Source organism: Rhinopithecus bieti, unplaced genomic scaffold, assembly GCF_001698545.2.
Source record: "Rhinopithecus bieti isolate Rb0 unplaced genomic scaffold, ASM169854v2 scaffold_19037, whole genome shotgun sequence".
Lineage (NCBI taxonomy): Eukaryota > Metazoa > Chordata > Mammalia > Primates > Cercopithecidae > Rhinopithecus > Rhinopithecus bieti.
Window position 1 is genome coordinate 537,390 of NW_016809436.1, and position 13,029 is coordinate 550,418.

The following is a 13,029-nucleotide window of genomic DNA, read 5'->3' on the forward strand; positions in this document are numbered from 1 at the left end:
ATCTTTTAGCTTTTTTTTTTTCCCCTTCAGACTAAATAAACCTTATTTTATTCTTCTCACAGGTCATAGTTTCCATTTCTTTAATTATTTGTTACTCTTCTCAGAACTTTCTCCAGTTTTCCTCTTCTTTTAAAAAACTGAGACCAAACCTTCAAAACAGAGTAATAACTAGCTTACTTGTGGGCACAGGAAGTGATTCTTTTCTAAAATGTCACATCCCAGGCAACATTTCTTTGCAAGTTTTCCACCTGTTTCTAATGCTACCAAGATAAGATGAAAGTATTAAGTTCATGTTATCCTGGTATATGAATTTTAGACAAAATGTCATCATAATGGAATACATTTTTCCACAATTTTGTTTTAATTTCAAAGGCCCAGAGTTATAGCGGGTGTTGTCTCAATTGTTTTTTTCTCATTTCACGAAAATTGAGGCACAAGATTCCAGAATGGTAGCAGTTTGGTACTCTTTCTCCTATAAGATAGCGTATGTCATTAAATGTATGAGGCAAAACTGTCAAACTTTTTTCTTAATTGTTCATTTGCTCCCACTCATTCCAACAAATTAAACCCTTGGCTAGTTAAAATGTGAGAACATAAAAAAGGGAATTTTCTTAGACATCAGTCAAAAATGGAAGGAGTGGCGGCCAAGGCTCAGAGACCTCGACCACTCCGACCACGTCTTTAGGAGTAATTTTCCATGCGGACTGGAGGAAGATCTTGTAAGCACAGCCCTGGCATTACACACGTTGGGCTCTGATTCCGTAGGATTTACAAGCCTCATTACTGGAAAGCGTCTAAGGCTCTCTTGGCACAAGCAGCGGAGCAAGAAATGTTCACTGGACAATAAAACTTTCGGTTTACGGAGTAAAATAAAAGCACGGCCTTCCTTTTACAGGGTGATGAACCTGCCCCTGAATTAATGAGGGGCGATCCATTTCCATGGCTTAGGGTCTGGCAAGGTTCCATTCAGACCAGATTGCGGCAGATCTGCAGTCACTTCAGACTGGGTGGGGCATCCAAGTCCATAGAAGTGCAAATTCTCACCCTTAGCGGCTGCTGTGGAAGCTACTGGGGCTGGGACAGCAGAGAAGAACCCAGACGGGAGCACCGCCCTCCCGCCAGATTCCCGGCGGCTCCTCCTCTCTCTCCCAAACCCACTCCCAAACGTAAGGGCAGTCTTCCCCGTTCCAGGCAGAAGCGCTGCGTGAGTCTCCACACGTAGCCGCAGGCAGCTCCTTAAATAGCGTCCGAGCTGAGCAAACAGTCCAGACGTGGGGCCCAGGAGGGCGAGCGGAGGCGACCGCACCGGGCGCGCAGCGGCGGCGGGTCAGCGGACGGCCAATAGCCAGGGCGCGGCCCGCCCCGTCGCCTCCCCTCGGGGAGCCTATAAGGCCACCGCAGCGCCCCGGGCGCCTGCTGCTCAGCGCCTCAGCCGACGACCTGACTCTGCTGCGTTACGCGCAGCTCACGCTGCCGGCCCCGCGCCTTGCCCACCCGCTCCCGCCCGCAATCGCTAGCCCAGGGCGGACCCGGGTCTCTGCGCTCTCGCGAGAAGTGCAGCGCTGCGGGGCCGTGGGCGCCTGAGCCCGCGCGGCCCTCGAGGGCCGAACATGGGGGTGCGCACGGCGAAGCCTCAGCTGCTGCTCCTGGCGCTCGTCCTCCACCTCTGGAATCCCTATCTGGGTGCAGACTCGGAGAAGCCCTCGAGCATCCCCACAGGTGAGCACCCTGCGGTGTCCCGCTGTCCCGCGAGGCTCGGTCGGCGGGGGGGCAGTTCATTCATCCACCAACCCTTCCGCGGGGCTGGCCAGGTGAGTAGTGGGGGCCTGTCCCTCCTCTCCAGGACCGCCAGGGTCTTCCCCAGAATTGCGGTCGGGCGGCGCTGGTCCCAGGGGAAGTGTAGGGGCACCCGCCCTTGTTGACTCCTTGGAGTTCTCGGTGAACTCAGCTTGCCCCAATTTCCCTGCAGAACAAGTTGGAGTTTCCTTTTGGACTTGCAGGTCATGGGCACAACACCTTTCCTGCAGCTCTCCTTTCTCTTCCCTCGTTTCTGAGAGTTGGCATGGATTTATCCGTGATGGACGAGGCAGTACTCCTTCTGTGACCTAAACACGGGGCTTAGTGTACTTTCTAATTGATGGTGACACATTCCTTCCAGCACCCCAGGAAGCAGCCGGTAACACCTCCCTCTTGCCAAAAACAACGCTCGCTCAAAAACCTTAGTTGTTTTAGTAAGGCTGCCTGGCTACCCAATACCTCCAGGCGGCAGCTTTCCTCCTTTGGGATCTGAAGGGGAAGCTGTGGATACACGGCTGCTCCCCTTACCTACCCTTTTCTTGAGCCCGGTGCTGTTTCTTGTTTTCAGAAGCTGGAACTGCAGCGAGAGTCTAGTCAAGTTCTTGTAAAACAAAACTTTTTACATTTAGCCAGATTAAAGAGAGTTTCACAACGTTTGTCTAAACGTGCTTTGCTGCCTTTTGTGGCACATGAAAAATCCTTGGAGTTTTCCACATTTGTGCTCTTTGTGCTCAACTCTCTGAAATTAGATCTTGCATTTGAATGACCTTCTAATGTCCTTTTTTGTTGTTGTTGTTAAGGCATTTTGGCATCTTTTTTTCTCCCAAGTTAATAGAGTGCTCTTCTACTTGAACTTTTCTTAAGCCTAAGGACAGAAATTTCTATTTCAGAATTACATTCAGAAAGTGACATTTGGTCTGCAGTCCAGCTCATCCATGTAGCAATAGTTTTGTTTTCATCTTTAAGTGTTTCAGATAACGTCAGCAGGCTGAACTGCCCATCTTTCTACAAAACAGTGCTTGCTTTGTTAGCTTGAGAACCTTCAGCATTCAGATGGATTTCTATCAGTTACAGGATGCTTTTCTTTCTGTTAGGTATATGTGACCATTTAAAATGGATTTCTGAACCCGTGTGATTCCTCTAAATTTGAACTACACTTTTGCATAATTTAAAAATATTTCTACTAGCATAATATCTAGAAAGTGGAAAGTAAGTGCCTTCAGCAAATTTGAAAGTAGAGACATTTAAAAGGAAAACAAAACAAAACGAAAAGACTTCCCCAGAAAATGTCTTTCTTTGTTGAAACATCCAAGGAAACTTTAATTGGGAAATAAAACAATCTCTAAGGACTTTGTTATATTTAAAGAGGCCTCTATGGCCTTTGTATGTTTTATTCCACTTGATTGCCACTACCCCTTACTTTTTAATAGAGGACCTCCCTTTGTAGCTGCCTTTATGTTTATAGTCAAAATCAACTTCCCTTCTCACTCTGGATTTTAAATTTCATGGAACTGGACAGTAAACTTTTAATGGATTGTGATATCAGAGAAAGAGAATTTTAGATATGAAAGTTTCCTCAGGAGAAGACCACATGAAACCCACTGTTTAAATCTGAGGACTGGTCACTTTTGGTAAGCAGGCGGGAATTCGGTTAGGATCGAAATGTGGGGAAATACTAATTTGTGATAGGTGAAGCCAGCACTAGTCAGTTTGGTTACAAATTTCAGTGTAGGTAGATGTTCTTATAGGTTATATGATAAACTAATAAACGTAGAGGAGAACTGCTTGATAAGGTGGGCAGAATCATGGACTGTGGTCTATATTATTCTTTAAATATTTCAACTGAAAATTACTGAATAGAAACCTATTTGTTGACATAAATATCAAGATCTTCTATAGGACCCTAAATTGTCTAGCTTAATAGTTCTTTAAGAAGAGTGCTTTTCATCTCTAACCCTGTATATCTGTCAACATGTCCCAACTAATCAAGAAGAAATGGTTTAGATCACAATTTCTTGGCCCTATTGACATTTTGAGCCAGACACTTCTTTGCTTTGGGGAACTATGCTGTACATCGACATTTAGCAGTATCCTTAACCTCTGTGCACTAGGTGCCAGTAGTATTCCTTTTCTAATCTAAGCACCAAAAAAAAAAAAAAAAAAAAAAAAGGCCAAATGTCCCCAGGGGGACAAAATTTTGCCCAGGGTTAAGAATCATGGGATTAGACAAATCTATTTGTATTTGAGGCACTGTGGCATTATAGCGTTACTGAAATGATAACAGCAAATCATTTTTGAAAACAAATATTTATAGTGATTTTCAGTTTACCCACTGTAGTTGGGAATGTGACACACATTCATCAATTTTTGGAGTGTAATTTTCCTAGCTCTGGTGCTTTGTTGACCAGAGTTGAGAACTTAGCTTTTGTTACATTTTGAGAGTTCTCTGTGCTGTGTTGGTTCCTTTTGGTTGCCACTTTATTCTTAGCAGGGAAAGACTAAATAAGATTTTGGTTAAAATTATCATTTTCTCTGAAAATAATGTATAGGAATTGTTACCTGAAAATCATATTCTTATGGGAACTTTCAGAGGCAGAACCTTCCTAATCAGTGCCAGTAAATCAGGTTCATACCCTGATTTATCTTTCCTGCCTTTTCTGCCTTCTAGATGGAATAAGGAGAAGGTGGACGTATTCCTGCCAAGTCTTTGCCGTCAGGTCTCTAGACGTGAATCAAATTTGTGTGTGTTTTCTGAGGCACCTTACTATTCTATGATCCAAATTGGGCAGAAACCAAGTTTTGGGCAAAAATAAAGGAAATGGTTTCAAATGTTTCTGTCAAGACCAGTATTTTTCTACCACATTCATTCATTTATAAACTCTCTAATTTACTGTGGTACATTCAAGGAAAAAAGGAAAGATTTATCCCTATCTACTGATGCAAACCAGCAATTTACGGGGTGGAGAGGAAAAGAGCAAGGGCCTGGAGAAACCTCTGGAAGAGAGAGGGTCTTGTCCTCTGTACTTTCTGTATTCTGTGCTTCAGCCACACAGAATGACATATCATCCATAAACAGACTGTGCCTTTTATTTCATATGAAAGCAAGCATATAAAACAACTCTAGAGAATGTGAAGACAAGAAATTAAAATTAAATTGAGCTACACTTTTCTATCCATCACATGGGACAAAGCATCTTAAAATAAACTCTGATTGTACCAAATGTCAGGATGGGAATTGACCGTTGGTGGAAGCACAGTGTTTTTGGAGAACAATTTAATAATGTCTACTGGAGTTGAGAATCCAAATGTCCTGTAATCCTAGATACGTAGATGAATAGTTCTCTCAAATTTCTGTTCCTTTTTAGTTTTTTGAAATCCTGTTTATTGTTTAAGTCTAGCTCCTAGGAAATTCTTCCCCTTGCTGTTTTTGTTTGGTTCTTTTGTTTTAACTTAATGTGGTTGGTTTATACATATCATATTTACTTTCACTGTAGGTTCTTATGCTTAATAAATTATAAACTCTTTAAAATGAAGGGCTGAGTTTTATTCATTTTTATGCTCTTCAGGGTCTACACTGTTCTTTTGCCACAGACATTCTCAGGTTTTGTTTACTGAGTTTCTGGCCTGTTCTGAGAATTATGAAAAGTAGCATGCAGTCAATGAGGTTGCTAGTTTCTCCTTCCCCCAGAACTTGATCCGAATTCACTGAGGTTCCTTTCTCTGCTTGGGAACCCATACGCTACATGATGTAACAGCTTAAAAGTGCAATATCTGCTGCCTTGTTTCTGAACCATGTTTGGCAACCCTTCTCCACAGGTTATATTTCTCCCTCTACCTGCTTTACTCAATACAAAGTGGCAACTGCACTATTACTTTCAGGTAGTTGGGTGCCATAATTTTTTTTATTGGTGGTGAAATGGAGATTTGGAATGCTTGCGTAACTTGCACAAGCTCACATAGCTGGAAAGCACTAGAAGAGGAGGCTGTGCTCCTTCAGGCTGTGCTTGTCTTTCCTGACCTCCTAATTATTTTCTTGGACTTTTGGGACCTATGGGAAAGAAACAGAAACTGGCCATCAGTGACTTAGAGAACGAAAAGGAAAGCTTTGCTAAAAGGGAAAAGACGTAGTTTGCAGGTGACATAAAAGGAGGAGGAAGAGTAGGCACAGGCTGAAGGAAAACTGGGCCCTAGGCAAGAGTGGCAAATTATGGCCCATAGGCCAAATCTAGCAGACCCCAAACAGCTACCTGTGTTTGTGTGGTCTGTGAACTAACAGTGATGTTTACATTTTTAAATGGTTGAAAAATATCAAAAGGAAAATAATATACTATGAAACATGAAAATTATAGAAATTAAAGTTTTATTGTCTCTCAGCCAAATTCATTCGTTTACATACTGTCTGGCTGCTTTGGTGCTACAAGGCAGAGCTGAATAGTAGTTACAGAGACTATGAGGCCTGCAAAGTCTGAAATATTTACTAGCTGGTCCTATACAGAAAACTTTGCCGAACCTTGCCTTAGGAGATGACATTCCCACTTAAGCTGTGCTTCATGCCAATCTGCTGCTCTGTGGGAAGGAGCTGGCTTCTGGACAGTAGCAGCTGGCTCTGGGCATTTCAGAGACCTGTTTTTCATTTTAGAATTTGCCAGTGATTCCTATGGTGTTTTGCATTCAAACATAGAGCTTCTCTGTTACATCTTTTTAAATACAGCACTTGAAGCTAACAAGACATGCTCTTTGGTGTAAATAGTGCTCTCATGGTCAAAAATGGTTGAAATACTGATTGCTAGCTGGAAAGAAGATGCAAATTTCTTCTTCAGAGCTTGAGTATATTATAGAAATTTGTTCTTGAAACCTGGTTATGAATTTGTGGCTGAGCTCCTGGGAGGAAATAGTTAGCAGGTTGATCAAAGAGTATTTTTATTTTTCTTTAATCATTGCTATAAATTAGGCTTAACTGAGAATTTGGTAGCTTTTAAAGTGACATATTCTCTTTAATTTACATTTTACTCATTTGCATTTGCTGTAGAATGCTTGCCTCACCAAACTAAACTGAACAGAACTAATTTTCTATCTTTCTTTCTTTCTTTCTTTTTTTTTTTTTTTTTTTTTGAGACGGAGTCTCGCTCTGTCGCCCAGGCTGGAGTGCAGTGGCCGGATCTCGGCTCACTGCAAGCTCCGCCTCCCGGGTTCCCGCCATTCTTCCGCCTCAGCCTCCGAGTAGCTGGGACTACAGGCGCCTGCCACCTCGCCCGGCTAGTTTTTTGTATTTTTTAGTAGAGACGGGGTTTCACCGTGTTAGCCAGGATGGTCTCGATCTCCTGACCTCGTGATCCGCCCGCCTCGGCCTCCCAAAGTGCTGGAATTACAGGCTTGAGCCACCGCGCCCGGCCAATTTTTGTATTTTTTTTAAGTAGAGATGTAGTTTCACCATCTTGGTTAGGCTGGTCTTGAACTCCTGACCTCGTGATCCAACCCCTCGGCTTCCCAAAGTGCTGGGATTACAGGCGTGAGCCACCGCGCCTGGCCAACAAAACTAATTTTCAAAGCTATTGAGATTGCAGTTAAAAATGGTTATCTAGAATAGTAGAATTATAGAGACTGTGTTATTTTATTTATTTATTTATAGATAGGGTCTCATGCTGTGGGTCAGGCTAGAATGCAGTGATGCTGTCATAGCTCACTACAGCCGTGGGCTCAGTGATCCTGTTCATCACCTCAGCCTCCCAAGTAGCTGGGACTGCAACTCTGTTGTTATTTGTTATCTTTATTCTGCTTACCACCTTAAAGCCTAAGTGTTGCAACCCATATTTGGTAATTACACTACTAAAGATGGTGTAGCAGTACAGAATTGATTACTGCCCGACTGTGTCACAAAGATACCTCTTCAAAAACTACTGTTTGTAATTTAAAAATATAGTAACCTCAAATAAGTTTTTGTTTTCAGAGTAACTTTCAAGATATTCAAAGAGCAAAGATATATTGTTTTTTTTTACACAGAAGGAAGATTTTCATTACAGATTTTCTTTTGTGTATTAAAAGAGGGAAATGTACTTTTGTTAATTTTAATTTGGTTTTCTTCAAAACAATACAATCAGGTTTATGCATTTACATATTTAGTTACTGATTGACTCATGCATTTTTTTCAGGCCTTGTTTTAGTAGCATATTGTGGCAGATTTAGGGAAATAATAATATTTTAAAATTTATAATAAAATATGGATATACTTCCCCTTTCTTGCATTTATTTCTTAAATGAGATGTGATTAAGTGAGGAAATACTTAATTTGTTAGTGTTGAAATATGCTTCATGTTTAGAATTTGTTTTCTGTTATAAGAAATTAGGTTTAAATGAGAACACTTGGACACAGGAAGGGGAACATCACACATCAAGGCCTGTGCTGGGGTTGGGGTAGGGGGGAGGGATGACATTAGGAGATATACCTAATGTAAATGACAAGTTAATGGGTGCAGCACACTAACATGGCACATGTATACATATGTAACAGACCTGCACATTGTGCACATGTACCCTAGAACTTAAAGTATAATAATAAATAAGTAAATAAATAAATAAATAAGAAATTAGGTTTAAAGTTTAGTTTGTATAGGTTTGTAATTAAATTTTAACCAGGGAAAAATCTGTAAATAGCAACTGGATAACCTTTGCTCTTCATTTCAAGAGCCCTTGACACTAATTATTATTATTATTTTTTGCTGTTCTTTTTTATTATTAGTCTTCTCGCAAGAGAGTATCAGTTTCTGTGCAAGTTTGTGAGTGATGGCGATACTCCCCAGGCATTATCAATATAGAAGTGACAAGGTATACTACATTGGAGTGTCCTTTCCTTTTTTGGCTGAAGAACTGTATTTATAATAAAAGTCTACGTCAGAAGTTTAAAGTAAAAATCTTATTTCAAGTTTGTATACGATAAAGAACATGATTATTACTGTAAATATACTCAATAGACTTTTAATATAAATAAAAGTCTTGGTGAACATACGGCTAAAATGAGGGGCTACTTGAGGCAGGGGAGTGGTCAGAAAATGTGTTTCATATAAACATTGGTGAATTTGCAAAAATAGGCCAGAGTTGAAATTAAATATCATTTGTTATACTGATAGTTTATTGATTTTAATATTGCTTTTATTATCTTGTGTGCATAAGACATCCTGGTGCATTAACTAATCATCTGCTCATTTAATTTGGGGTTATATTCTCAAATTTTTGCAAAGAACTTTCTCATTTGCTTTCTAGTTACTGCTAACCTGTTTTAGGGTTCCTTCCTTAGGGTAGTGAGAGACAGGAATTTCCTCTGATTTAAATGCTGTTTTTCTACTTTTTAAATTTTTTTTTTAATTTTATTTTTTGCTGTGGACAGGTAAAATTCTATATGGGACAAGGGAATTTTAAGTACACATAATTTTATTGTTCTTGACAGTACTCCTGGTCAGTCTTGAACACTCAAGTGCAGTAAGGAGATATTGAATATGCATCATGCTCCACAACTTGACCCTCCCACAGGCACAGCAACAAGCAGAATAGATAATGTGGATTTTGGCAGTCTTGGCTTTCTGATGCTAGGGCATCGATCTGGCCTGGGAGAAGAAAAGATCCAGAAGCTATACTTTATTCTGGAGACCCAGCACACAGTGTCTCATAGGCAAGGCTACTCTGTCATTGACTATTCTGTTTTAAATGATTTGGAGCCACAGCTTTTGTGGGGTTTCAGATGCAAAATACTTAGAGATGCTGCACACAGGGCTAAGAAGGGAGCCCATAACATTTAGGTCTTTTTAAATGCATTCTCTAACAGATTCTTTAAGCATTTAAATCTTTCCTTCCTGTTTCTAGCAGTGTACTGATACCAACAGCTATTTCATCTTTAAAAATTTGGCAAATATAGAATTTAAATTATTTCTTAAAAAGGGAACCAGCTAACAGTTTACTGGTAGACTAAAATGATCTCCTTAATTTGATCACCTGGGGAAGTCTTAGAGCACTGTTGTTGTGAAGAGGGCGGATAGGTTCTTTGATGGGATTTTCCAGTCTCGTCCAAGCCAGATGTGAGGCTCCTTGTCTTCAGAGGCCTCTTCTCCTGCTCTGGCTGTACTGGTTCTTTCCTGGCCTCCAGCTGGCACCACAGTGGTGACCAGAATGTCCTGCTGGTCCAGGGCCTCTGGAATTCCTGCCGGCCACGTCTAGAGAAGGACAATCCTCCTTTTCTTCTTAGTTTGGTTTAGACAAGGTTGGAATTTTTTAAACAGTGACTTTACTAAGTAACCAAGGGCAAAACAAAACAAAACCCCACACTGGAAAATCACCGAGGCAAAGAAATGAACAGATTTACCAAGTAGAGATTCAGAGTTCTTACTCTTCTCTGACTTTGGTATAGTTATATACCTGCACACCTGGCACATTTTGAGGGTTCATGAGTTCTGTGCCCTTGCCCAGCATTTCTTTCTCCCCTCTTCACTCTCATTCCTCACTTCTTCCTACCACTTTCTTTTACACAGACAACTCTTCTCCATGGTTGGAGTCCATGAGATCCATGGGTAGACAAGTGCTAATAGATGGTCTAGGTATATTTGTCATTTCTTAAGGATATATCACATTGCATATTAACATAACTCTAGCCATTGGGCACTTTATTTTCTTCAATAGGTAGAATTTTTTTTTTTTTTTTTTTTTTTTTTTTTTTTTTTTTGGTGAGGGGGAACAGAGGCTTGCTCTGTCATCCAGACTAGAGTGGAGTGGTGTGATCTCAGCTCACTGCAACCTCTGTCTCCTGGGTTCACGTGGTTCTCCTGCCTCAGCCTCCTGAGTAGCTGGGTTATAGGCGTGTGCCACCATGCCCAGCTAATTTTTGTATTTTTAGTAGAGACAGGGGTTTCACCATGTTGGTCAGGCTGGTCTCAAACTCCTGACCTCAGATGATCCGCCCGCCTTGGCCTCCCAAAGTGCTGGGATTACAGGTGTGAGGCATCGCGCCCGGCCAATAAGTAGAAAATTTTTGTGCTGTTGCCCATAACAATTTTTGTATTGCATTAATTCTTGATTTTAGTAGCAAGTTGTGTATGCTTTTATAAGCCTACGTAATTTAGTAAATCTACATTAATTTAGTTAAGCTTTACAAATTATCTCATAATACAATTTTTTTAGAGGTAACTAACAGCATTTTAACTTTTTAGATGCAAATGTATGCCAACAATAATTCCCATTGTGTAATACTGTGAAAATTTGGTAAATTTATATATATTATAACTAATATACCTATATGTATACCAAGTATAATATACTCATTTTGAGACGGAGTCTCGGCTGTGTCGGCCCAGGCTGGAGTGCAGTGGGCCGGATACTCAGCTCACTGTAGGGCTCCGGCCTCCCCGGGTTTACGGGCATTCTCGGCCTCAAGCCTCGCCAAAGTAGCTGGGGACTAGCAGGCGCCCACCACCCCTCGCCCGGCCTTAATTTTTGTAGTTTTTTTGAGTAGAGACGAGGTTTCACCCCCCGTGTTATGCCAGCGATGGTCTCGATTCTCCTGACGACCGTCGTGACCGCGCCATGTCGGCCCATCCAAGTGGCTGGATTACAGGCTTGAGCCACCGCGCCCGGCCGATAATTAATATTTTAAAATATAATTGGAGTATTTATTGACTGGCTAGTCTGTGTTTTGTTGCTTTGTGTGAAGGAAAAAGAGAAAAAAAAAAAAAAAACAGAATGAACAAACAAAAACCACACAAGGCTCAGTTCCTGTTCCGTATTGAAATTCTAAGATTCTTACAGGGAAAATAATGTATATGTAAAACTGAGCAAATCAAAGAAGCACTTAGGGGTAAGCAACCTGGGCTACAGGGAAGAACATACACATCTGGCATCAGGAAACCTACATCTAAGTTCTCATCCTTCCTCCTTCCACTCACCAACCTTGAGCCAATTCTTGAGCCTCTTCAGTTTTCACTTGTAATTTGTGATCCTTATAGTGTTGTGATTTGGTGTCTCTTGACTCTTTTTTTTTTTGAGCTGGAGTTTCATTCTTCTCCTCCAGGCTGGAGTGCAATGGCGTGAGATCTCGGCTCACTGCAACCTCCACCTCTGGGGTTCAAGTGATTCTCCTGCCTCAGCCTCCTGAGTAGCTGGGATTACAGGCATGCACTACCATGACCAGCTAATTTTGTATTTTTAGAAGAGACAGGGTTTCTCCATGCTTGTCAGGCTGGTCTTGAACTCCTGACCTCAGGTGAACTGCCCACCTCAGCTTCTAAAAGTGCTGAGATTACAGGCCTGAGCCACTGTGCTTGGCTAATGGCTCTTGACTTTTAAGTGTCAGAATGGTGGTAGAGACAGAGTGCTGCAGGAATCAGAAAAGAGGTCTCAAGAAGGCATAGATATAAGGTTGTTTTGTGTTTTAAATTCTACTTTTTCTACTGGTTATTGTATCAAGATCTGGAGTTGGCCAGGACTTGGTGTTGCTTTTTTCTCTAATTAGATTTGATTTAGATGCAGGACAGTAGGCCAAGAATAACTAGAATTAAATTTACATTTAAAATATTCCAAGTGTTTTATATGAGAAGAGAAAACAGTCTGGTGTTTTTATGAAGCTATTTTCTGTTTTCAGAGAGGAACCATATCCTCTTCAGTACATTTAAATATTGTAAGCTGTTAAAAAAATAAACTTATATTCATCTGTTTTAGTTCTGAACTTTAAGTCAAATAAATTAATAACAATTATGCTGGTAACTTTTTTTTAACTGTTAGTTTGGGTTCAGGGGTACATGTGAAGTTTTGTTACACAGGTGAACTCATGTGATGGGAGTTTGTTGTACCGATTATTTCATCTCCCATGTATTAAGCCCAGTACCCAGTAGTTATCTTCTCTGCTCCTCTCTCTGCTCCCACCATCACCCTTAAGTTGAGCCCAGTGTCTGTTTTTCCTTTCTTTATGTTCATGAGTTCTCATCATTTAGCGTCCACATATAAGTGAAAATATTCAGTATTTGGATTTCTGTTCCTGTGTTAGTTTGCTAAGGATAATAGCCTCCAGCTCCATCCATATTCTCGAAAAAAAACATGATCTCATTTTTTTTAAAAGGCTACATAGAAATTAAAGTGAAGTTTTATGATATGTGCTACTTAAAAATTGGGGACCCTTGTCTAACTTGTTACGTAAATAGTCATCAGAATACCTAGATTCAACTTTTAGATTCATTCATTATCTTTAAAATATGATTG

The 13,029-nt window shown here is 40.8% G+C and overlaps 1 protein-coding gene across 3 annotated transcripts in view; it reads left to right on the plus strand.

The window, feature by feature from the left end:
* The first annotated feature begins 980 nt into the window (after nt 1-980).
* PLOD2 (procollagen-lysine,2-oxoglutarate 5-dioxygenase 2) overlaps nt 981-13,029 on the plus strand; it is a 96,164-nt gene continuing 84,115 nt past the window's right edge. For 2 of the 3 annotated variants that reach the window (XM_017889317.1, XM_017889319.1), the window contains exon 1: nt 981-1,719. In XM_017889317.1, the coding sequence (XP_017744806.1) occupies nt 1,611-1,719 (109 nt within the window). In that variant the 5' untranslated portion in view covers nt 981-1,610. The remainder of the gene's footprint in view (nt 1,720-13,029) is intronic. The other variant, XM_017889320.1, reaches the window with a different exon arrangement.